General features: G+C 36.4%; 1 protein-coding gene across 9 annotated transcripts in view; it reads right to left on the reverse strand.

Annotated features, from left to right (window-relative positions):
- The window catches only part of CCDC171 (coiled-coil domain containing 171), a 341,501-nt gene that overhangs the window by 251,944 nt on the left and 61,611 nt on the right, over positions 1–27,946 (reverse strand). For 8 of the 9 annotated variants that reach the window (XR_011568027.1, XM_070794512.1, XM_070794515.1 and 5 more), the window contains 3 exons: positions 20,895–20,987; positions 13,995–14,155; positions 6,914–7,052 (listed from right to left, as the gene is read on the reverse strand). Coding sequence is in view for 8 of the 9 variants with exons in the window: in XM_070794512.1 (XP_070650613.1) it covers positions 6,914–7,052; positions 13,995–14,155; positions 20,895–20,987 (393 nt within the window). In the remaining variant the exon portion in view is untranslated. The remainder of the gene's footprint in view (positions 1–6,913; positions 7,053–13,994; positions 14,156–20,894; positions 20,988–27,946) is intronic. The other variant, XM_070794516.1, reaches the window with a different exon arrangement.

The following is a 27,946-nucleotide window of genomic DNA, read 5'->3' on the forward strand; positions in this document are numbered from 1 at the left end:
AAGCACCTGACTTTGATAAAAGTCAGGACTTCTGACCCCACGTGACTTTTGCATAACATCTCAGTGTATAAAAGTAGACCATGGAAAATAAAGAATTGGGATCAGTTTCTCGAAATACTGGTCTCCCCATGTCTCTCTCTCTCTCAAACTCTGGCTGAGTCTCCATCTGGAGCGTGGAACCCACCAAGCTTACTAATTTTGCCTGGGCTTCTTAAGATCCGACCAGGGAGGCCTCAGTGTCTCCTCTCCTTCGGGAGAACGGAAGGACGCCTGCGGCCTACGTAAGTGGTGCAAACTTCTTGTCTTGAAGTTTTATTGGTCTCCCGCGTAAACCAAGCTACTCAGTCTCTTTTCTCCACTGAATTTTCCTACTGAGCCATCCTCATTCTATTACTCTTTATATCTCTAATTAATATCTAATTGAAGCTATTGTATCCTGATCCTCTCCGACACCGTCCCCGCTTCGAACTCCTTGGATCAGCCGGGGCTGGATCTCGGCAGGAGGAGTCACCAAAAAGAACAATGAGCTGACAAAGCGTTATGTTATATTTTCATCTTGGTACACAATATTTCACACACTGCTAAAGTAAATGAATTTCTGGCTTAATCTAACATGTCATTCTATCATCTTATCTTTCTTTGAGCCTATAAAAACTCATCCCTCACTTCTGCTAATCATGGATGAATGTCATAAATAGACATGTATGTAAATAAAAATTTCTAATATAAACTTGTGAAAAATATTAAAAAGCATATGCATATATTTATATCTATAAATTGGACAAATGAGTGCTGCTGATCTGCAATAGAAAAGTTGATTCAAACCATAAATAACAATAAAAACAATTAAGGGGTACTAATAATAAGGTTTAAAATTATAGAAAAAACAAATAGGTAAAAGAATAAATATTTAGTCACCAGATTTGTTTAGATTAATGAAATTAGTTTTTTAAAAACAGGTCAAACTTTTATAGCAGTAACACATAACACGTATCATTTTTGAATGGTATTGAATTCAAGTAAGCTTTTAAATTAGTTTAAATATATTTTAAGCCATTACAAAGGAATTCTGAGTAAAAACAGAGGAGTATCATAACCTACAACTGACATCACATACTTCTGCTTCACCTTTTCATCTTATCTTCCACTTAGTTTTACAGAGGCAGTTCATTTGTAAGGATTCCGAGAGAGCCTGCTCAGCTAAACTGAATTTAATATGGTTATCTTTCATCATCATCACCATTTGCAGCTTCTCCTTGATCATAATGACAATAACTAAACTCTCTTACTTCTTCATAAAACAGTTTACTCTTTCTTTCCCTCCCTGCTTGTCTATGCTGCTTCCATGGATGTGAGCATTCTATGATCCCACTGCTTATGCCGTATGATGAAATGTCACCTTCCCTTACACAGCTACACAATTAATTTATGCCACCATCCAATCTGAATATAGGCTTTGACATATAAACATCTCCTCTCTCTCTTCCTCTGTCTCTCTTTCTCTCTCTTTCAGACACACACATATACAATACCATTTTATTTCTCCCAAGACTAAAAATGAGGTTTGAATTTTCAAAATTTAAGATTTTAACATTAATAAATATCAGAAAACTTAATGAAAAAGCTTTATGCCTACATCACAAATTTAGAAAGACAGCCATACAATAAACATTTAAACACACATACACATTAGATAAATATAACTTAACAGTATTAAATTTTTAAGGACCACTGAGAGAGACATGTTTATATTAGCAAAAACAATGCTCATATATAAATACTATTCTATTGTGGCTGAAAAGCAGGAATCAACAAGTTTTTCATAAAAATTCAGAATAGATTATTTATTAGACCATTAGTTTTGAATGCCTCCTGCAAAATCAGAAACATGTCCTTCCTAAAGCAAACCTAACAGATCATTTGATGCAAAAATACTATCAAGAAACATTAACTTTACCTCAAAGCATAGCAATCAAAGCACTTTCCAAAATCCTATCTAATGCCAGCAACCATTATTATTATATAATCAGTCAAGCCCCCAAAGTATAGGGGGAAAATATATACTTGACCATTTTCAATCACAAGTTCTTTAGAGAATAAAATATTCTTTGAGCAAAACCTCATGAGAACTAGAATTCCCTTTTCAATATATGGTCTTCTCCTAAAGCTGTAACTAAATATTACTGAGTGGCAGAAAAACAAATCTCAAGAAATGACGGACTCAAAAATATTTCATTGTAGAAAGCACAAAGCAAATCCTAATAATGCCAATTTGGAAATGATAGCTCCCCTGCTCAAGAGAAGCAGATATAAAAACTCACAGTAATGACTAAAATACCCAACTGGATCTCCTGAGCCTCTGGTGGGCTTTAATAAGCATCATCACTAAGCAGCTTAAACTAGAAATTCGGTTTTATTTAGTAGCTGATTAAATCATTATTAAATTCAAAGAATTTAAAATGAATAGTTCAATTTTAATCAAAACTTTTTAAAGTCGAATTCAATAGTGTACAACACATAACATGAAACTACTTTTGTTAAATCCCTAGATGTCCTATGTTGAAATTCTATTAATACTATGACATTAAAAACAATAATATACTACTCATTTGTTAATCATATCTTCTAAATTCATAAATTGAATAGGAGAAATTTCACGAACATAAAAGCACAATTAATGTTGGCTGTATTCCTTAAATACCAAGAGAAGACTCAACAAACCCAGTTTGAACTTTTCCAAAATTACATTCTATATTTAATTTTTATCTTTTGTAACAGGGGAGCTATCACTTTGCAACCAGTTTATTGACTCTGTGTGTATCCTGACCTAGATGATCTCGATGGCGTCTTCCAGTTCTGAAAGGCTAAGCGACCTTCGGTTATACAATTGTTATTTTTAAGTCTCAAAACTTCCTGAAGTCTTTGCATATTATAATAACACCTTGGTCTTACTAGTAAACCTATAGAAGAAAATGGCTTTAATTTTCTCTTACAATGCAACAGAGAAAATAAAGACCAAGATTTGAATAATGGCCATGAATGTGACCTAAACTAGAAAACAAGCTGTTAGCTCAAAGGGAGAGAAAAATTAGCTGTAGCTAATTTATACTTCCCATCTATATTCTATAAAAACTGAAACTATTATGTTCGAAAGAAATGTAACTGTGGGAAAGACACACTAGGGTACGCAGGATCATAGGATGTCATTAAAACAAAATTTTATTTCCAAAGGCAAAAAGTAAAAGCCTCCTCTTATGTTATTCTCTCTTCAGTCAAAAACAATTATGAACTCAAAACAAAAATAACAGACTTTGAGGACACAAAACCAAAAAATTCCATTTTTATGGTTTAAAATTTTTAATTTGATAGATATCTCTTTAGAGAGAAATTTGTAAGATTACCCTCTCAACTCAAAGGCTGCTGCTGCTGAGTCACTGCTGCTGAGGCTGCTGACTCTGTCCAACCCCATAGACGGCAGCCCACCAGGCTCCCCTGTCCCTGGGATTCTCCAGGCAAGAACACTGGAGTGGGTTGCCATTTCCTTCTCCAATGCATGAAAGTGAAAAGTGAAAGTGAAGTCGCTCAGTCGTGTCTGACTCCTAGCAACCCCATGGACTGCAGCCTACCAGGCTCCTCTGTCCATGGGATTCTCCAGGCAAGAGTACTGGAGTGGGGTGCCATTGCCTTCTCCAAACTCAAAGGCTACTAACCTACTAAAAAATTAAAGGAAATAAAGATATATGTACCCAAAAATATATTTATGAAAAGCAACAGATGAATTTTTTATTAAAAAGAAAATACTGTACTTACTATTTAAAGTAAAAGAATTTTCATTAAGAAGCTTCACTAGTGGCTCAGATGGTAAAGAATCTGCTGCAATGCAGGAGACCCAGGTTCAATCCCTGGGTTAGGAAGACCCCCTTGGAAAGGGAATGGCTACCCACTCCAGTATTCTTGCCTGGAGAATTCCATGGACAGACTTCTTTATTAAAAAGAAAACACTGCACTTACTATTCAAAGTAATAGTGTTTTCAGTAAATAAATTTTAATTAATTTTTTTTAAATTTCATATTATGGTCAAGTAAAGGGACAGAAAGCAACTGTTCTAATAAGAATAAAACAGAACAAGCTAAAAGATAAAGCTAATAAATAATGCATGCTAAGTCGCTTCAGTCGGGTCTGAGTCTTTGTGACCCCATGGACCATAGCCCACCAGGCACCTCTATCCATGGGATTCACTAGGCAAGAATACTGGAGTGGACTGCCATTCCCTCTTCCCGGCAATCTTCCCTACACAGGGACTGAACCCATGTCTCCTGCATTGGCAGGTTGGTGCTTTACCACTAGCACCACCTGGGAAACAAAACAAAAGCAATGGAAGAAAATAAGACATAAAGCTAAGGCTTTAAGAGAGGTGAAGAAACAGAGAGAGGAACATATGAATAGTTAGGCTGAACCATATGAACTGTCAATTACTTAAGCTGCACTTGAATTTGTTTCTGAACATCCCACTGGCTCTTCTACTAGTCAGAACAACAGTGTTTTACAGGTTGAGTGTCAAGGGTTCAAACAAGCAAACGGAGGTTGTGAATGAGCTGCAACTCACGTTTTTTTCAGACCATCCACCAAACTGTGAAAGTTAAAAAAGAAATACCTGTTGGCACCGAGCAAATTATTTGTAATCACAAAGCATCCTGAGCTCAGTGGTGAATTCAGCCAGCCTTCTTTTATTTTCTACCTTGTCACTGGAGTGCTAGAAGACCAGAGTCGGGAGGATGCACGCCAACTTATACTGGTGACTAGGTCTTCACCACTGCATTCTCAGTTACCACTCTCTTTCCAAACTATTTGATTACAGCATCTAATAAGTAAGCACAGCAAGACTAAGACTCAGCTCAATAACTCTAACAAGTTTTTCTCCGCCATGATTCACCTTCCAGAACCAGGAGTGAAGAGGTGGGGTGCCCATGGAATTGAGGGCAGCACATCACAGTGAAGAGGCACTATAGTATGCCACACAGTGAACAACAGCAACAAGCCAAAAACAAACCAAGCTGGGTTCTACTAGACATATGATTCTGCAACATTTTTCTTTCTACTCAATAATATAGCAAACTTTGGGAGATGGTGAGTGACAGGGAGACTGGTGTGCTGCGGTCCATGGGGTCACAAGGAGTCGGACACAACTTGGCAAATGAACAACAACAACTGCTACACAGAGAACTCTAAACTTCCTAAAACCCCACATCAAGAGTACTCAAACTACAAATTCAACCAGGGTAAAAGCAATGATAACAATTCCTTAATCAGAACAAACTGGATATCCTGAGTTAAACGGAAACAGAGTTCAACATTAGAGAGTATACAGACATTTGTTAAGGAAAAAGAAGTGTTTCAGTCAATGTGGGTCAAAAATATGAACAACTAGAATGGAAGCAAGGAGATATGAAAATAAATAGCAAGAAGATATGAAAAATAGGAAGCCAAGAGTCCTCTAATATGACTGAAGCAAGACAGATAGAGGATCACCTGCCTGTGTATAACACTGGTTCATTTAAAGAGTTTAAATGTTATCCCATCATTACTTTTCTATCTCATCATTCATCATTACCTTTCTAACCAGGCAGCACTGATTTGACCACCACTTCTTAGTATAACCCTGAGTTTCTATCTTGCTGGACAAGGGAAAAAATATTCCTTTTCCTCAGAAACTAACATCACTAAGAGCTGTGGAATATAATTGAAAGTGAAGTAACCAAGTCTCTGGGAAAAGTATATATGTGGGGAGCAAGACAAAGAGGAAACAGGGTACTACTATAAACGTTATGGCCTCCTTCCTGAGGTTCCCAACAAATAGCAGAGTAGGAGTACACTGCATTAACCAAATAAACAAAGCCATCCAACAAATGTTTACTGAGGCAAGTACTACTGTGGAAACTTGGCATGTAAAACAAAGTTAACCTCAATGCACTCTCGATTTCTAGGCAGAGGTAATACACAGCAGATTCTGGTGTTATGATAGAGATACTAAACCATTAAAGAAATACAAACTTGGGAGGGGCAGAACTCTGACTTTAGGTGGATGAAAAGAAGCAGAGATGGAACCACAGCAAGCTTCACAGACTGCACTACATCAGAGGCGTCTTGCATCACCATCACAGGAGATTTACAAATATTAAAAGAAAAGAGAACGAACATCTCAGACCTGTGGGTCAAAAAATGTGAACAGCCTGAACAAAAGTAAAATGACATGAAGATACAGCATGTGTTTAGGAAGCCAAGAGTACTTTAATGTGGCTGAAGCAAGGTAAGGAGAGGACAATAGCAACAGAAGAAGCTGGAAAAGTTAACATAGAGCCACAGACAAAAGTGCCTTCGATTACACAGCAAGAAGCTGGAGCTGCTCTGAAAGCAACAGGGAGATATTGATGGCTTTTTAATAAATGGAAGGTGACAAGAACAGATCAATACTTGAAAAAGATAAATTTGGTGACGGTGTGAAGGCTCGATTATTGGGGAATGGAGACAGAGTGATCAGGTTCAACATGATTACAAAAGGGAGTCTTTGAAATCATTAGATCTACTGATTTTAAACCCTAACCCTGCTTCCATGTAGGTAATACTGTTTTATATACTTTAAAAAAAAAAAGAAAAACCCTGAATAAATTTTAAAACATTCTATAATTCAGACATTCTATTAATTCATTTCATTTTCCCAATTATTTCAAAGAAGAGATGTTTTATTATGAATAGCTTTGTGGTAAATAGCATCTCCAGTTTTAAATTTTTATATCAATGTCACTAAAACTACTTTCATACAATTATCTCATGGCATGTAGTGAGAAAAAATCCTACCAAAAATCAAATTTGAACCAATAAAGTAATTGCCATAGGGTTTTCTTTTTTATCTTACCATTACAAGTTCTTCCTGTAATTCACTGCAACTTTTCTCATTATACTGGAGTCTCTTTGAAAGGTCTAGAATTACTTTCTTCTGTTCCTCAATTTCTTCATTGAGTTTCTTGTTTTTGGAGAAATACTCTCTTTCTAATCTGAAAGGTTAAAGTGCCAGAGCAGGTTTTTCAAATATGTTTTATCAGGTCTTATTATACAACTTTAACACAAAGGGCAGATGTACTATATATCATGGTTTCATGACCAAAGGTTTTAAAGACCACTTCTCATTTTTGCAAATAAAAAGAATTATACATTCTTAAATGAAGGACTCTAACATAATAATACCCCCATTTTGATAACAGACATTTGTACTATACCCAAGGCTACGAGCAAAATGGATTTGGTTAGTGTTGATTCACCATTATTTATGATTAACAAACCCCACCCACCGCAGTTGAATTAGCTCAGAGACTGCCTCAAAACAGAAAGCAGTCCTATCAAACCACTTTCAAATTAAAGTATAACTTGGGAAATGACACAAATGTTTTATTTCTGAGTGTTCATGCAAGTAGAACTGGTACAGTAACATGAAAAGTCCAAAAGCAAGGATAATTTTTAATAATCATTTATGTTCACTGTGAAAACATAAATTTCTTTTCAAAGGATTTGCCTGCCTATTTACATTTTGCTCAAGGTAGCATTAAATTGAATTTACATTCTTTTGGGACATAAAATGACAAGAAGTTTGGGAGTATTTTAGTTCAAAATTTGCTGTGTTTCAAATTAAAGAGTTGCCACTATTTTTAATCTGGCATCTTCCTGATAAATGCAATAGATCAGTTTCCTATAACTTTTAAGCTGTAATATTGGAGGCAAGGTGACTCAGTATAACCAAATCCATGCTGTGCTCAGGCTATAATCAAATGAAGAGCTCATTTTTGAATGGCACATGATCTTACTCTGATCAGTCAACATTTCTTGCTCTAGGGTGGAACAGAGACAAGTCTACTGCCAACCCTTTGGTACTTTCTTCCTTGAATCAAGAATACTCCAACACTGGGGATTCCCTGTGACTCAGTGGGATATAATCCACCTGCCAATGCAGGAGACTCAGGTTCAATCTCTGGTGCAGGGAGAGTCCACGTGCCGAAGCGCAACAAAGCCCGTGTACCACAGCTATCGAGCCTGCGCTCTAGAGCCCAGGAACCGCAGCTACTGAGCCCCCAGGCCCTAGATCCTGTGCTCTGCAACAAGAGAAGCCACTGTAAGAAGCCCAGGCACCGCAACTAGAGTTACCCCACTCACCGCAACTAGAGAAATAAAGCTTTTTTCTTAAAAAAAAAAAAAAGAATATTCCATTGTAGGGAGGGTAGAATTTAAACACTTATAGACAGATTAGAGGAGACATTTATATCAACTTCTCAGAAAGCAGAACTAAACAACAAAAAATGGATCAAAGTAGAGAAAAGATACAAACATCGATCCAGGAATCCCAACATATAAATGACATTTTCCCAAAAATGAATTATTTATAACTCTAAAACTGAAAGAGCTCAGTGACTTCCCAGCACTAATGGAAAATAGTCCATGCCAGGCCCATCATCGTGACGTTTAAGAACACCATGAACAAAGAGAAGATTCCACACTGTGTCCATAGAGCACAGAAATACACATTATTAGTATTATTTTATCATGTGTTATAATGTAACATCACTAAACCATTTCAAGACAGGCACCTATGTTTCCAGACTTGGTGGCCACTCTGTCCAAGTTTCCAGAGAAAAGCAAGGGCCACAAACAAACAATAGGTAATCAAATAACTTCGGACTTCTTGATAGAAGAATTGAATAAACAGCCAACAAAACTATGACAAAGGGTAAAGATCAACTACATTTTGACATTTTCAGAATGCAAGTTTTAAAAGTTTTCCTCTGATGTGTAATTCCTCAAGAAACTACAAGAGAGTAAATCAGACAAGGAAGATGGGCATGAGATTAGTAAAGAAGAGATCCATTATCAAAGAGAAGTAAAGGGAATGCTTCGGATGATGGTGAAGAGGAATCCTAAGGATGACTGTGACACAAAGCCTGCAAAACAATTTGTCCAGAAAGAAGGGAGTGGAAAGAAGACTCCAACAGTGATACATCTTAGAAGAAACTAACAATGACAGAATTTCTGAGGTGCAGAAAAATAATGAGAGATTTTCAGCTCTGTTAGAGAGTTTAAGAATAATTTATTGATTGGTGCATACAAACTAATCCAACATAAAACGAGATATTAACTATTCATGCATTTGATCATTCAGCAACTCTTTACTTTGCAGCTCTTGTGTGCCAAGCACTAGTTTGGAGTTCAGGGAAAGCAGTGAACAAAACAAAGCTCCTCTCTACATAGGAAGACAGACAATAAACAACAAAAAATATAAGAAAACGTTGTATAAAGGAAAAATAAATATGAGGGGTCAGAAAATAGTAGAAAAAATATCCTAAAATACAACCCTACTGAAAGGATGGGAGGACGGAAGAAATAAGCCTGTGCTAGGTGGTCAAGGTGCACAACAGATAAATAAGTAGAGGCCACCAGGTAACATCTAGAAAGAGAAGCTGAAAACATGGCACAATATGCATGTTATTCAGCAATACAAAGTTAAACGCCAGAAACAGCTTGTAAGAATTGAAAGCAGTTGCTTCAAAGGAGAAGAAACCAGTCACAGAGAGCAACGGGGTAACAAGACATGGCTTTTCATGAGCTTAACAGTACTATTTCACTTTTTAGATTATGTACAAGTGTTAATTGGCAGGGGGAGTATGATGAAAATTCAAGGAAGCCCCAGTCTCTTTGAATCCAATAGAGAAGAGTCAGGACTTGACAGATGGAGGATTTTGTCAAGAAAGGAAAGGGAAAAGGAAACTTGTAGTTAAGATGCCTTCTTTCAAAAAAAAAATGCCTTCTTTGCTACTGGATTACCATTCTTTTCCTTCAGAGCTCAGATAAGAATTTGACAACTGTGCAGCTGTTTTAACAAACAGCCATCTTCAGACCATTTTTCGGCAAGAATATGAACAATAATATTAGCACATGGGTTATAATACTTTGTTCTTTTTACACTTTTGGTTGATATATTTAGAAAAATGAAGTCCCTAAATATTGAATGGAATAAATTAAATAAATTTAGATTAAGTCTGATGGGTATCATATCTTTGACTAGTGTTATTTTAAACTGAATTTAAAGTTAAACTAGATTTAAGAATTATGAGGATCTTTTCCCTACCATTGCCCAACAATCAGTTACTACAGTTAATGATAATCTGATATTTGAAAGAGTTAAAATAAAAAGATTATTGAAAGATTTTCATTTTACACTGCAAGTTTTCAATGGAAAAAAATTTACAACTAAGAAAATTTATTAGAGAAATATAGAGTATATATATTCTACCTAAATTATACATTATATATTTGCTAATATAGCCTGTTATTGTTCAAATTCCTAGCTGAGTTCTTTGAAAGGTATCTTTAATACATAACAATTTTATTTGTTATATTATTATATGTAATATTCCATACATAATAGTATGCTAAAATATATACACATATTCCAGCTAATACATATGTATGTGTGTGTGCTTGCTCAGTCGCTTCAGTAGTGTCTGACTCTTTGCAATCCCATGGACTGTATAGCCTGCCAGGCTCCTCTGTCCATGAGATTCTCCAGGCAAGAGTACTACAGTGGGTTGCCATGGCCTCCTCCAGGGATACATATGTATATTCTACCTATATACATATAAATATATATCCCATCCAAAATAGTTTCACATAGGAATATTCACTGTTATGAAACTGTTGACCAAAATTAAAACTCTGAATAACACACAGTTTTTCTTCCTGCCTTTTAATAAGATTCCCACCTAGACATACCTGGGAGGAAAGAGAAGTATAAAAACCTTAGCCACCTGCAAGGGTCAGACAGCATTTCCTCTGAAACCTCTTATCAATTGCTAAATCAGTTCTACCCAACAGGTAAAACAATCTCCTACTCCAGCACTCACTGCTCTCAAAATTGTACATTAAAGGTATTATTTGTAAAGATATTATTGTAAAGGTATTATTTACCCTAAAGACCTAAAATATCAATTCTCACTTTGAAATACATTATCCAAAACTTAGAACTACTTTGAAAAATTAATTCTTGAGAATTTGTGACTCTAAAAGATTTTAAAGAAGATTCCTGAAAAAGAATCAAGAATACAAGTAGTCATATATGGATGTGACTATATGTTGGACCATAAAGCAAGCTGAGTGCCGAAGAATTGACGTTTTGAACTGTAGTGTTGGAGAAGACTCTTGAGAGTCCCTTGGACTGCAAGGAGATCCAATCAGTCCATCCTAAAGGAAACCAATCCTGAACATTCATTGGAAGGACTGATGCTGAAGCTGAAACTCCAATACTTTGGCCACCTGATGCGAAGAACTGACCCATTGGAAAAGACCCTGATGCTGAGAAAGATTGAAGGCAGAAGGAAAAGGGGATGACAGAGGATGAGATAGTCGGATGGCATCACCAACTCGATGCACATGAGTTTGAGTAAGCTCCGGGAGCTGGTGATGGACAGGGAAGCCTGCTGTGCTGCAGTCCATGGGGTTGCAAAGAGTCAGACACAACTGAGCGACTGAACTGAACTGAACAAGTAGAAAATCAAATAACTTACCTAATCATCCTTCATGTCATCTCATTCTTTCTCAAACCACAGATAAATGGAAAAGAGGTGGCTGTAATATCATGTACAATGAAACAGAAGACAGGATGGAGGAAGAGAAGTCATAGGAACTACCGATAAGCAGTGGGCTTTAATTACTACTTACTGTTTTCTCTTTATTCATTATTATTAACTTATATTACAGCACAGTTATATAGGGATGAAGAACAGACAAGGGACATATGTTAAAACATTGAGGATTGTTAGTTTAGTTAGCTTAGCTGGAATACATAACTAGTATTCAGAACTGTTAGTTTCTGCTTATTGGAACACAAAACTTGAGTAAAATTTTTCAAGCACCAAAAAGCACAGGTAATAGCCAAACAAACTCAAGGAAAAAATTTGCTCTGGGGTCCAATTTTAAAAGTACATAGATTAAAATCTTAGAGCTTAAAAGTAAGTGGGTATCTTAAAATTCTTCTAGTCAAGGCTATGGTTTTTCCTGTGGTCATGTATGGATGTGAGAGTTAGACTGTGAAGAAGGCTTAGTACTGAAGAATTGATGCCTTTGAACTGTGGTGTTGGAGAAGACTCTTGAGAGTCACTTGAACTGCAAGGAGATCCAACCAGTCCATTCTGAAGGAGATCACCCCTGGGATTTCTTTGGAAGGAATGATGCTAAAGCTGAAACTCCAGTACTTTGGCCACCTCATGCAAAGAGTTGACTCATTGGAAAAGACTCTGATGCTGGGAGGGATTGGGGGCAGGAGGAGAAGGGGACAACAGAGGATGAGATGGCTGGATGGCATCACTGACTCGATGGACGTGAGTCTGGGTGAACTCCGGGAGTTGGTGATGGACAGGGAGGCCTGGCGTGCTGCGATTCATGGGGTCGCAAGGAGTCAGACACGACTGAGCGACTGAACTGAACTGAATCTAATTTGCAGGACTCATATCTTCAGAATATGTGATAAAGAATCATCTACCTACTGTTTCGAACATTCCACGGCAGAGAGCTTACTAGTTCCCCCAAAGAAGCCCATTATTTTATTGTGGGAAAGCTTTGATCGTTGGGAGTACAGTCTAACTTCTTACAGTTTCACTAGTAGGTCATAATCATTACCTCAAAGCAACAGTAAAGAAGCCTGTGCTATATACTACATAAAGGCCCTTCAAACATATTTAAATGTGCAGATTCAGGATATGGTTCAAAGGAAATAAAAGGGTACAAGTCCTTAGAATAACAGAATCAAGTTATTATTGTAATAACTTGATTGGGATATGGTTCAAAGGAAATAAAAGGGTACATACAAGTCCTTAGAATCACATGGTTCAAAGGAAATAAAAGGGTATAAGTCTGTAGAATCACAGACTATCATTTAAATTATTCTAGAGGAAGCAAGAAAACTCAGTCAAGAATTACTCATTCAATGTATTATAATCATTACTAATAAAAGTAATTACAGAGTTTTACATTTTTTCCAAACTTCAGCCTTTCAAGTGCCATCTTTATCATTTCTGCCATACAACTCTAAACAATACTTTTTTAAAAAATTAACTCACATTATAAGCTAAATGAAGTATTTTAAAAGGAAACTTTATATTACATCTGTAAATGGAAAACCATTATCTGCCATAAGTAGAAATGAACATTAAAAATAAAAACATAACTAATGTATTGACCTATTATCATATTATATACCAACGGTGGTACACATTTCTCTCTCTGAGAGGAAATGGCTTAAAACATGTACTATTATTTTTGGAAACATGTTGAGCCACTATAAACTTCTTTTTTTTTTTTTTTCACTATAAACTTCTTAAAGCATTTCACAGGACTTTTCAGATGAAAGACTTCTGAACTGAAAAAGATTAAAATCAACAGGAGTCAGAAAGATCCTGACCCTCCCACTAATAGCTGTGTGTCCTTATCCTCTTCAGGCTCAGTTTTCACATCTGTAAAACAGGGATAAAAAACTGTAGCTACCTCACAGGCCACTACATAAATGAAACAAAGCCGTGCAATGCTAGGTATGAAGTGAGCCACACACACGCTAGCCCCAGTAGCAGGATCACTCCTACCTTTATTTTTACAGCTTGAGAAAATCTCCAACATTACCCATTTACTACATAGCTCACTTAGGAGACCTAGAAGTCAAGGCCTTAAAGATATATATTGTGTTTGCTGTATTACATCAGCAAACACAATATAAAAATACATTAACATATTTACTTTCTCGTATAAGAAAGTATTTCTGCGTTTCTGAGACTACTTGGAATTGCCATAATACTTCAAAACCCAACAGAGCACTTCTATATTTACCTACTACTATGCATTCATAGTCGTGTAGATTTCATAAACTCTTAATATTAATTTAGAGAGTTTTACAGTATAACACTTACACGTTTAGTTTTGCAAAGCTCTCCTGTGCATTATGCTTTTCTCGCTCATATGCACTTTCAACTTCTTTGAATTCATTCTTGATCATTTCCAAATCGGCAACAGCTTCTGCTTGGCTGGCCTTCTCTACCTGCAAAGCTCCTTCAAGGTCTCGAATCCGTAACTACCAGATAACAGAAAAGTAATTGAAGCAAGCAAGGAAACACTTGTACCAATCTCAAATTGAATAGAATACTTTATCAAACAGCTAATTATCATTCATCCAAACAAGTCTTTCTTTCTGGTTTTGGTTTAAAACAAAGAAAATAAACAAGAGGCAGTTTATTCCCTTTCTCAACATGTGTAGTAGAAAAGAAGAAGAGTGGAAGAATACAGACTTAACTGTGCTATGAAAAAGGACCGGCAGATACAATATAACCCGTCCCGTCAAAGTGCCTAATTTTGATCTAGTAGCTCATTTGGACATTCCTTTATAAACATAATAAATTAGGTGGTTTTTGAAAATTGGAGAGAAGTATCCTTCCCCTCTTTTGAGAAATATTGTTATATGAACATCTTTTAAGCCCAACAAAGTTAATAGATCTTTTTACTCTTGGGGATTTCTTACTGTAGAACAGTAAAATTTTATTATCAAACAACACTATTTGACTAAAATATATCTAGGTGTAATAATATGATATCTGGGATTTTCTTCAAAATAATCTTGGAGTGGAAGAGTAGAAGAGGGTTAATAGCCAAAACACAACTGGCCTGTGAGGCAAGTCCTGAAGCTGAGTGATCGGTAAACAGGGAGTTCATTTTACTCTTCTCTCTACTTTTAAACGTACTTGAAATTTTAGAGAATAATCTAGATTTCCTGCCAACAGTAGAATAGATAAAGTGCACATCCATAGAAGAATAACTTATAGCTGTAAAAAGGCAACGAGACAACTTCTGGAAAGTTCTCCATGTGGTTCTCTATGTAGTGTTAACATATACTGGGAAGAGCAAAGTCTAGATCATCATACGTAGTATGCTGTATTTTGGAGGGAAAAAACACAAGGAAAGATAGCAGGCAAGTGAGGTAAACAATAGGAGGGACAAGAATTAAATAAATTTTTGACCACTTAATTTTGTTTTGATTTTTGAACGACATAGATATTTTATTTTTTCAGAAAATTAAGTTCAGAATAAAAACAATAGTTTGCTAAAGCTCAAAAAAGGAGAGAGATAGGAGGAAAAGTGCTTTAAACTAGACAGAAAATGTGCTTTAGAACCATAAGACTCAGGTTTGAGTCACAGCTCTACAAATAAACTTAAGTGCCCTCTGGCATGTTAAACTCCAAACGCCTGAGGGTCCTCACCTGTAAACAGTAAATAATAACAAAAAAGAATATACAGATTCTACAGGGTGGCTACAAAGATCTAATGGGACAATATCTATTTAATATTAACATGTATTTATCATTAAATATAAATACATACTAATTATTTACTAAGTGTTTAGATAAATATTTATTAGGTACTTAATACCTGCCAGGCAATGAGCCAATGCTCATGATATATGATACAATTATCATGTATACAATTATAATGATACAATTATCATGAAAGTACATAGTCTTAGCTCTTGTTAGGAGAGGACAGAGTAGCACAATGTGGCAAGTGCATCCTGTCACAGTAACAGGCCCAAGGGAACTCTGCAGGACACAAGCCTTCCAGGCATGGCAAAAGACAACCCGATTAGGAAAAATGAACTCACCAAGAAAGGAAGCCTGGGAAACGCTGCATAAATAAATCCATACAAATAATAATCACCAACAATAATTATCCAAAAATACTTCAATTGAAATATTTGTTCTCTTACATTAAACTAAGGTAGTAGACTAGATATGGCTTTGTACATTTTCAAATTTGATCTTTCAAACTTAATTTTTTGTTGTTGTTATATCTAAATCTATAGAAGAATATACTCAAAAAGATCTTAATGACACAGATAACCACAATGATGAGATCACTCACCTACAGTCAGATATGCTGGAGTACTAAGTGGGCCTTACTTAGGAAGCATACTATGAACAAAACCAGTGGAGGCGATAGAATTCTAGCTTAGCTATTTCAAATCCTAAAAGATAATGCTGTGAAAGTGCTACACTCAATATGCCAACAAATTTGGAAAACTCAGCAGTGGCCACAGGACTGGAAAAGGTCAGTATTCACTCCAATCCCAAAGAAAGGCAATGCCAAAGAATGCTCAAACTACCGCCCAGTTGCACTCATTTCACACGCTAGTAAAGTAATGCTCAAAATTTTCCAAGCCAGGCTTCAAAAGTACGTGAACCAAGAACTTTCAGATGTTCAAGCTGGATTTAGAAAAGGCAGAGGAACCAGAGATCAAAAAACCAACATCCTTTGGATCACAGAAAAAGCAAGAGAATTCCAGAAAAACATCTACTTCTGCTTCATTGACTACACTAAAGCTTTTGACTATGTGGCTCACAACAAACTGTGGAAAATTCTTAAAGAGATGGGAATACCAGACCACCTGACCTTTCTCCTGAGAAATCTGTATGCAGGTCAAGAAGCATTAGTTAGAACTGCACATGAAACAACAGACTAGTTCAAAATTGGGAAAGGAGTACATCAAGGCTGTATATTGTCACCATGCTTATTTCTTTGCAGAGTATATCATGTGAAATGCAGGGCTGGATGAAGCACGAGCTGCAATCAAGATTTCTGGGAGAAACATCAGTAACCTCATATATGCAGATGACACCACCCTTATGGCAGAAAGCGAAGAACTAAAGAGCCTCTTGACGAAAGTGAAAGAGGAGAGTGAAAAAGTTGGCTTAAAACTCAACATTCAGAAAACTAAGATCATGGCATCCAGTCCTATCACTTCATGGCAAACAGACAGGAAAACAATGGAAACAATGACAGATTTTATTTTCTTGGGCTCCAAAAATCACTGCAGATGGTGACTGCAGCCATGAAATTAAAAGATGCTTGCTCCTTGAAAGAAAAGCTCTAACCAACCCAGACAGCACATTAAAAAGCAAAGACATTACTTTGACAACAAAGGTCTGTCTAGTCAAAGCTATAATTTTTCTACTAGTCATGTATGGATGTGAGAGTTGGACCATAAAGAAATCTGAGTGCTGAAGAACTGACATTTTGAACTGTAGTGTTGGAGAAGACTCTTGAGAGTTCCTTGCACTGCAAGGAGATCAAACCAGTCAATCCTAAAGGAAATCAATCCTGAATATTCATTGGAAGGACTGATGCTGAAGCTGAAACTCCAACACTTTGGCCACCTGATGTGAAGAACTTACTCTTTGGAAAAGACCTGATGCTGAGAAAGATTGAAGGCAGGAGGAGAAGGGGATGACAGAAGATGAGATGGTTGGATGGCATCACCAACTCGATGGACATGAGTTTGAGCAAGCTCCAGGAGTTGGTGATGGACAGGGAAGCCTGGCATGCTGCAGTCCACGGGGTTGCAAAGAGTTGGACACAACTGAATGACTGAACTGACTGATGTCTAAATCCAGTGTTTATAAGTAAAATGACATGTCTAGAAAATATTTCTTCTACCTACATTGGTTTGTTCTTTCAGAAAATATGTACATTCAATCACAAATGATAAACCAATCTGAAGAAAACTAGACAGACAATTCTGAGTCAGCTCTTCCAAATCTGCTTTCTCATTTTTATGACATAATATCTAAACAAATTTAATAACAGAATACTTCAAGCATATTTTTAACTTTTTAACAGTTTATGATAAGATGGTGATTAATTACAACAACTTAAGTCACTCAGTCGTGTCCAACTCTTTGCGACCCCATGAACTACAGCACGCCAGGCCTCCCTGTCCATCACCATCTCCCGGAGTTTATCCAAACCCATGTCCATTGTGTTGGTGAAGCAATCCAGCCATCTCACCCTCTGTCGTCCCCTTCTCCTCCTGCCCTCAATCCTTCCCAGCATCAGGGCCTTTTCCAATGAGTCAGCTCTTCACATCAGGTGGCCAAAGGATTGGAGTTTCAGCTTCAACATCAGTCTTTCCAATGAACACCCGCAACTGATCTCCTTTAGGATGGATTGGTTGGATCTCCTTGCAGTCCAAGGGACTCTCAAGAGTCTTCTCCAACACAGTTCAAAAGCATCAATTCTTCGGCACTCAGCTTTCTTTATAGTCCAACTCCCACATCAATACATGACTCCTGGAAAAACCATAGCTTTGACTAGACGGACCTTTGTTGGCAAAGTAATGTCTCTGCTTTTTCATATGCTGTCTAGGGTGGTCATAACTTTCCTTCCAAGGAGTAAGCGTCTTTTAATTTCATGGCTGCAATCACCATCCACAGTGATTTTGGAGCCCAGAAAAATAAAGTCAGCCACTGTTTCCACTGTTTCCCCATGTATTTGCCATGAAGTGATGGGACCGGATGCCATGATCTTAATTTTCTGAATGAATTTAACTCAGATGACCATTATATCTACTACTGCGGGCAGGAATCCCTTAGAAGAAATGGAGTAGCCATAATAGTCAGCAAAAGAGTCCAAAATGCAGTACTTGGATGCAATCTCAAAAGCGACAGAATGATCTCTGTTTCCAAGGCAAACCATTCAATATCGTGGTAATCCAAGTGTATGCCCCAACCAGTAATGCTGAAGAAGCTGAAATTGAATGATTCTATGAAGACTTACAAGACCTTCTAGAACTAACACCCAAAAAAGATGTCCTTTTCATTATAGGGGACTGGAATGCAAAAGTAGGAAGTCAAGAAACACCTGGAGTAACAGGTAAATTTGGCCTTGGAGTACAGAATGAAGCAGGGCAAAGGATAACAGAGTTCTGCCAAGAGAACTCACTGGTCACAATAAACACCCTCTTCCAACAACACAAGAGAAGACTCTATACCTGAACATCACCAGATGGTCAACACCGAAATCAGACTGATTATATCCTTTGCACCCAAAGATGGAGAAGCTCTATACAGTCAGGAAAAACAAGACCGGGAGTGGACTGTGGCTCAGACCATGAACTCCTTATTGCCAAATTCAGACTTAAATTGAAGAAAGTGGGGAAAACCACTAGACCACTCAGGTATGACATAAATCAAATCCCTTATGACTATACAGTGGAAGTGAGAAATAGATTTAAGGGACTAGATCTGATAGACCGAGTGCGTAATGAACTATGGTCGGAGGTTTGTGACACTGTACAGGAGACAGGGATCACGAACATCCCCAAGAAAAAGAAATGTAAAAAAGCAAAATGACTGTCTGAGGAGGCCTTACAAATAGCTATAAAAAGAAAAGAGACAAAAAGCAAAGGAGAAAAGGAAAGATATACCCATTTGAATGCAGAGTTCCAAAGAATAGCAAGGAGAGATAAGAAAGTCTTCCTCAGCGATCAATGCAAAGAAATAGAGGAAAACAATAGAATGTGAATATTTATAAATATATGATTCAAATATACATTTTTGGTTTTTTTCTAAGCTATAGTACTGAGTATCAAATGCTAATTTTTAACTATATGAGTGAAAATATACATGTAACAATTTTCATTATTACAACTAAGAACTATATATAACTGGTTATACAACTATTATGCAAAACTTAAATTTGAATTCAATTTCTTACATGAATTAAGTTCAGCCTTATTGCTTATTAATGCTATTTTGAGGAATTCAATCATTTTTTCTAAAAAAAAAAAGCTTAACGTACATAAATTTGCTTTACATACAGGTGCACTCAAATAAATAGGCCTAAGAATTTTGCGAGTAAAAGGCATTTCATTAAAGATAAAAGTAAAAAAAAAAATTATAAAATTCTTACGAAATTAGTTGCATCTCACATTAAGACCTGTTTAAATACTAAGATAAAACTCTGCAAATCCTATAAATTAAATTTTAATACAGGAGAAGAGTCCAAGTCTTTTTTTTTAAATCCAAATTAAATGATGGAACCTGGGATTTTTTTAAGATTTATTTTTATGTGGAATTAATTTTAAAATCTTTATTGAATTTGTTACAATATTGCTTCTATCTTATGTTTTAGTTTTTTGGCCACGAGGCACGTGGGATCTTAGGTCCCCTACCAAGGATTGAACCTGCACACCTTGTGTTGAAAAGGAAAGAAACATACAGAAAAGTCCCCAGAACTTCAACTTAACACAACTTTACATAAAACTATTTACAACAAAGGCTGCAGGTAAGACGTGGTCCACGGCAGTACCTGACAACCTGCAGCCAAAATGCCTTTACTAATCTTCCAAGTTCCTTTTCGTTCTGTAAGCCCTAGGGAAAAGGACACTTTCCTTAAGATGCCTTCACTCAAGTCTCCTCTCAGATTTACTCCTTCTCTTTATTATGCTCCCATAGCACTTAAGGATTTCATATTTCTACCTTTATATCAGCATAGAGGTACATAGGATCTCTGGTAATGGAATGTTTAAGTCCCAAAAGGAGCTCATTCACCTTTATAGCTTCAGCTCTCAATATAAAAGTGCATATTTTTAAATGGTTTCAAAAAGAAATCATGCCATGACTGTTGATAAAAAGAACATTCTTATGAGCAAATCTTCCTGTAACAGGCCAGATGGCAAACATATTAGACTTTCAGACTGTGAGGTCTCTGTTAAACTACTCCACTTTGCCAATGCAGCACAAAAGCCACCACACACAAGATAAAACTTCACAAGCACACATCGTGGGTGAGATTCAGTCTGTGGGGTGTAGAGTGCCAGCTCCTCTCCAATAAAGACTATCATCAACTATATCTTTATAGTAAATAGAAAAATATGGGTCTCATCAATATGTTACCTGCTCAAAATGCACACCTTGGCTCTCTGAACATAATGCTGTTTTTCCTAGCTTAATAAGATCCACACAAAAATGTTGTTTACATTGTACCTGAATAATTTCAGAATTAAATTTCGATTCCAAATGTGCTGCTCTTTCTGCTTCAATATTTTCTTCTAATTTCCTCACTCTCAGAGTAGTTGCCTGAAAACATTAAAAGTTTAAACTCATAAACATTGGTATTTAAATTGAATAGAGGCCACTACATTGTAGTTAACACTTTAAATTACTATAGCTTCGTTTTTTTATTTGCAAGAGTGTAAAAGTCATATTGTAAAAATCATGCTCAGGAAAAATCCTCCAAAGCTTGCCTTCTTTTTCTTCACTAAGTAATACTTTACATATAATAAATTATACATAATGAAAGTGTAGAACTTGGTAAGTTGTGTGTGTGTGGTATATATATATACACACCCACAAAATCATTGCCATAATCAAGAGAGAAAAATACTTCCATCACCCCTAAAAGATTCCTTGTATCCCTTGGTAATCTCTTCATCCACGCCCTTGCCACCTCACCCACATCCTCAAGCAACCAATGATCTGCTTTTAGTCACTACAGATCATTTCCTGTTTTCCAGAGTTCAATATAAATTGAATCATAGAGTGTACACTCTTTACTGTCTGGCTTCTTTCTCCTCACAAAATTATTCACTTCATCCATGTGGTTGCACATATTAACAGTTTACCTTTTGTTGTTAAAGTATTCCGCTGTGTTGATACATCACAACTGGTTTCTCAGTTCATCAACTGATGGACATTTGAATTGTTTCAGTTTGGGCTATACAAACCAACCTGCTATGAACATTTGTGTATAAATCTTTATCTTCTGTTTCTCTGGGGTCAACAGTGAGGGACAGAATGACTGGGTCAGATGGTAGGTGTACATTAATGTTTTATGAAACTGCCAAACTCTTTCGCAAATTGAGTTTCCAATTTCACCAACACTTGACCATGGTGGCATGGTCATCTTTTGAGTTATCTGGGGGCCAGGGTTAGACATTCAAATAGGAACATAATGGCATCTCATTTTAGTTTCAATTTTCATTTTCCTAATAACTAATGACACTGAGCATCTTTTTTTTTTCTAATTTTATTTTATTTTTAAACTTTACATAATTGTATTAGTTTTGCCAAATATCAAAATGAATCCACCACAGGTATACATGTGTTCCCCATCCCGAACCCTCCTCCCTCCTCCCTCCCCATACCATCCCTCTGGGCCGTCCCAGTGCACCAGCCCCAAGCATCCAGCATCCTGCATCGAACCTGGACTGGCAACTCGTTTCCTACATGATATTTTACATGTTTCATTGCCATTCTCCCAAATCTTCCCACCCTCTCCCTCTCCCACAGAGTCCATAAGACTGTTCTATACATCAGTGTCTCTTTTGCTGTCTCGTACACCGGGTTATTGTCTTTTATATGTTTACTTACCATCTGTACATCTTCTCTGTTGAAGTTTCTGCTTAAATCTTTCCCTCATTTTTTAATTGGGTTGTTTTTTCTCTTATTATTGAATTTTGAGAATTTATTATATAATCTGGATACAAGTCATTTGTTGGATATGTGATTTGCAAATATTTACTCCCAAATATCCCCACTCCAGTACTCTTGCCTGGAAAATCCCATGGGCGGAGGAGCCTGCAGTCCGTGGGGTCGCTAAGAGTCAGACACGACTGAGCGACTTCACTTTCACTTTTCACTTTCATGCATTGGAGAAGGAAATGGCAACCCACTCCTGTGTTCTTTCCTGGAGAATCCCAGAGACAGGGGAGCCTGGTGGGCTGCCATCTATGGGGTCGCAGAGTTGGACATGACTGAAGTGACTTGGCAGTCAGCCGTAGCACTCCCAAATATTGTCTACAGCTTGTCTTTTTATTCCTTAATGTCAGAGTGTTTCATATAGAAGCTTTCATTGTGACAAAGTCCAATTTATTAGTTAGGGCTGTGGGACTAGGCTATGGGACCACCATGCTGCACGTGTCTCAGGATGATACTAGTAAAGAAGAGCCACACCTAGGATTTTGTCAGACAGTTCATCAGTAACAGAGAAAGACGCTACTAATTTAATTTCCTTTCTTAGATAAAATTTGGGCTAGAAATGTCTCTATTCATTTTACTTACTCTATCATTTAGCCTTAGCTGAAGGTTTTTTAAATGCTTGGCTTGATTGATTTGATTTTTCCTCTTTTCTCCTGTCTTTTCTTTTTCTGCACATACAGCTGGTAACATATCACAACCAGAAAGGACATACATAAAAACAGCATAATCTAAAAACTAATCAAGCAGTGGAGAAGAAATGACTATACTTTTCTTTGAGCAAAGCATATTCCCATAATGTCTGCTACAGTTCAGAATCTAAACACAAAAAGGTGGAAAAAAAAAACACAACCCAAGTGCCCATCAAGTGATGAATGGATAAATAAAACATGGTATATCCATACAAGGGAATATCAGTCGGCCATTAAAAAGGAACCACGTACTAACACATGCCACAACAGAGATTAACCTTGAAAACGTACGTTGTGAAAGATACCAGATACAAAAAACTACATATTAAATAACATCATTTATATGAAATGGCCAGAATAGGCAAACCAGGCAAATCCACAGAGACAGAAAGTTGTTTCCAGTAGCTGGAGACATGGGAAGGGAGGAATGAGCACTGACTGCTAATGGGCATAAAGTTTCATATTGGAGTGATAAGGATATTCTGGAGTCAGACAGCAGTAATGGTTTCATAACCCTGAGTTGCATACTTTAAAAAGGTGTAGTCAATGATACATAAATTATATTTCAATAAAAAAATAAAAAGAATCCTTAACTGCAAGAACTAATGACATTTCAAAGAAGTGACAGCCGTATATGTCCAGCTTCTTGATTTCTGTTAAAGAGTTCCTCTCAATGCTGACTTTGAATCCTTAGAACAAGGGATTTCCACTGCTTGTTGGTATAGAGCATGGTATATACTAGAGCAGAAAGATTCTTATGGCTAGACAGATTAAAATCAGTATTACCCTAGGTTGGGCCAACACTAGTAAAAAAAAAAAATTTCTTTTAATGTAATGCCACAAGATGAAGTCCCTGTCCTTGAAGAACTAAAGTCAACTTTCTCAATATTCAAAATAGTTGTGTTAGGTTCTGCAAGCCAGAAGAAGTCTAACCAGTGTCAAGAAAATAATCCACAGACATTGAGAATAAAGATCAAAACAGGCAAAAAGCTAAGAGGGCAAATAGAAGAAACCAGTCTAATAATATTAAAATATTCTTTCATATTCAAAAGGCATCCACATAATTTTATCAAGTGTTATATTTTATTAAAATACAGACTATTCAGTGTTTCCGTGATAAGAGTCAACAAGTCTTCATTTTTCATGTACTATTGTCATATTAATTTACCTGATTTTACTCCAAAAGTCAATTGGAGAAGGCAATGGCAACCCACTCTAGTATTCTTGCCTGGAGAATCCCATGGACAGCAGAGCCTGGCAAGCTACAGTCCATGGGGTCACAAAGAGTAGGACACGACTGAGAGACTAACACATACACACACACTCCAAAAGTCCTAAACCAAAATCAAACAGGTTGAAATAATAAACCAGAGATCACATTTCATACTTTCCTATTTTAAATGAAACATGCAGAAGAAAAATTTATAAACTGTTTATTATTACTAAAATAATCAGTAAAGACAGAAAAAAAAAATCTTCATATCTTTAAACAAATTTCTTCAAAGAGTGCATTTTGTTTACAGACATAATTAAAATGTTAGTCGCTCAGTCATGTCTGACTCTTTGCAAGTCCATGGACTGTAGCCTGCCAGCCTGCTCGATCCACTGAATTCTCCAGGCAAGAATACTGGGGTGGGTAGCCATTCCCTTCTAACAAAAAAAATTTTTTTTTTTAATCTTCTAGTCTGGTGAATTAATTCTTATGTCCAGCAGAGGGTGCTAGAGGACCATCAACTTGCTGTTCACAAATATTTTTCTCCAGTATCACCTAGAGAACTAACAATCATAATCTGACTCCCATTAGTCTCCCATCCTAATATAATCAGCAAAGCAAGAGCAGAAAGAATAATACAATTCAGATCAAAGTACAAAATCCAACACAAATTCATATATGCCACCAGCAAATTTATATAGAAGTTTGCTTGTAATACAAAGATTATACTATATACTGTCTGTTCCCTAATACTATGAACACCGGAGTTCTTTATGTGACAAAAAATGATCAAATATTTTATCATTTATTAGCTGGTTTTCACATCCTTTCTGACTTCAATATACTGCCAAGAGATTTTTACTCCAGTAAATTCTACTGTTCATTGTACCCAATTTTTTTTTAAATTTTATGATTTATATCTCATTAATCACAATAAACCCAATTAGATAATCTGCTCCACTTAAGAAAAGTGAGTGTTCATTCTTTGAAGAAGGTAACATACACAGAAAACGTTATTCTATCATAACACAGGACCTGAGCCAATTCCAGTTCAGCAGCAGAACTAACCAAACACATCCAGTCCACATTTGTTCTCCACATCACATCTGCTCCCATGGATTCTACAGGTCCGCTCCAAAGTTTCACAAAAGTTATGAAAACATGCATACAATGAATTTGCTGAGAGACTGGGCAAAAACAGTTCCTACTATTATTATACATTCTTGCCTCCTCAAGTATACCCAGTCTTGAGGATTATATACGAACTTAAAGGGATCAGTCAAGCAGAAAAACCTTCATATATGACATGCAGTCTATTAAAATGGACATCAAGAAAAATAAGGGAGGAAATATCACACAAGTACCTGCTAATCAGAGATTTTTCAGTAGTGTGCTATACAGTTCTGATTCCAAAAAACAGCTGTACAAAGTTTACCCCAGAATGTCAATAGCTGTGTAAATAGAAAGTGGTTGTTTATTTAACTTTTTTTCAGATTTTATCACCTGATATTTTCCATTAATGAATACTTCTAGACGTAACCAATATAGTAATAATCCATTTTCAAGATGATTCCAATGGGTTGATTAATTCTAAAATGGTTACTTTAAAGGTAAGTATATATATTTTAGTGGTTGTAAATAGTATATTATATGTGCGTTAACAATTAACTATAATACTACCTGTGTGGGGGAAATCAAGACTAGTTACTATACTTGGAGTCCTTAAACTGAAGATCTCAAAGTATTTTATGTTATCAAAAAAGATATCTTAAAAAGTCAAAATCTCTAAGGAACAGAATAAGAGCCACAAATTCTGATCGGCAGGGTAATAAATTAATTTAGCATCTTTAAAATCATCTTTACTTTAAAATTTCCGGTTTTAAAATCCATTATGAACATAGATACAAAAATGTATACTACATATAAGCACAATAGTATATAACCCAGGTGATTTCATTACTTATCATTTATAGTTGGTAATCAACACAAATAAGTGTTTAAAAATCATTTCTACAAACACATGATGCCTTTAAAAAGATGATTCATATAAGGTTCTTTTCATGGACAATATGAAAGGTGAGACCCACTTTCTTTTCCTTTTTCACTTGAGTATAGTGTACGTATAAAGGAAAAAGCTACACTCTACCCTTCTTTATTTTACCATAATATAGAATACGACTGACAGGAGCAACTCAGAATTTATTTGCAAACACTGCTCTCTCTCCTCTATAATCTTCATGAGATTCTTCAGTTCTCTCAAAACTAGGTTTGCATCTTCTCTTTTCTCTTTTCTTATTGACTTAAGCTTATTTCCCATGATAAAAAAAAAAAAAACCTCCCCTAGTTGTAAAGAGATTTATAAAAGCTACGGATATTTCTTTTTCCAGTTCACTTTTCCCTTGGTTCTCTGGTACCCAGCACCACATTCAGAAAATTGGATTGGGAGTTTGTTTTGTTTTTTTTTTAATCTAAGAAACCATTGATCCATGTTAAGAAGATTAAGCCACATATATATAAACTTCTTTAGCCCAGGCACATAAAAAAAATCACCTTTTCATGAAATGTAACTGTTAAAGCTTCATTAAAATTTAAATCATTTATTAGGGTAAATGTCTATTATCTTAGTTAATTTACTTTGCTATTACTGACATTAAATAATGTGCTCTGTTAAATTAAAATTTCAACAATTTTGCTCTTTACTATTATTTGATTTTATATTAATCCTTTTTTAAAAATAACACTGATTCAGTTCAGTTCAGTTCAGTCACTCAGTCATGTCCAACTCTTTGCAACTCCATGGACTGCAGCACACCAGGCTTCCCTGTCCATCGCCAACTCCCAGAGCTTGCTCAAATTCATGCCCATTGAGTCATTGATGCCATCCAACCATCTCATCCTCTGCCATCCCCTTCTCCTCTCGCCTTCAATCTTTCCCAGCATCAGGGTCTTCTTCAATGAGTCGGTTCTTCGCATCAGGTGGCCAAAGTACTGGAGTTTCAGCTTCAGCATCAGTCCTTCCAATAAATATTCAGGACTGATTTCCTTTAGGATTGACTGGTTTGATCTCCTTGCAGTCCAAGGGACTCTCAAGAGTCTTCTCCAACACCACAGTTCAAAAGCATCAATTCTTTGGCGCTCAGATTTTTTTAGAATCCAACTCTCACATCCATACGTGATTACCGGAAAAACCACAGCTTTGACTAGATGGACCTTTGTTGGCAAAGTAACATCTCTGCTTTTTAATATGCTGTCTAGGTTAGTCATAGCTTTTCTTCCAAGGAGCAACTGTCTTTTAATTTCATGGCTGCAGTTACCATCTGCAGTGATTTTGGAGCCCAAAAAAATAAAGTCTCTCACTGTTTCCATTGTTTCCCCATCAATTTGCCATGAAGTAATGGGACCAGATACCATGATCTTAATTTTCTGAATGTTGAGTTTTAAGCCAGCTTTTTCACTTTCCTCTTTCACTTTCATCAAGAGGCTCTTTAGTTCTTCTTCACTTTCTGCCATAAGGGTGATGTCATCTGCATATCTGAGGTTACTGATGTTTCTCCCAGCAATCTTGATCGCAGCTTGTGCTTCATCCAGCCTGGCATTTCACATGATGTACTCTGCATATAAGTTAAATAAGCAGGGTGACAATATACAGCCTTGAC

Source organism: Bos indicus, chromosome 8, assembly GCF_029378745.1.
Source record: "Bos indicus isolate NIAB-ARS_2022 breed Sahiwal x Tharparkar chromosome 8, NIAB-ARS_B.indTharparkar_mat_pri_1.0, whole genome shotgun sequence".
Taxonomy (NCBI): Eukaryota; Metazoa; Chordata; class Mammalia; order Artiodactyla; family Bovidae; genus Bos; species Bos indicus.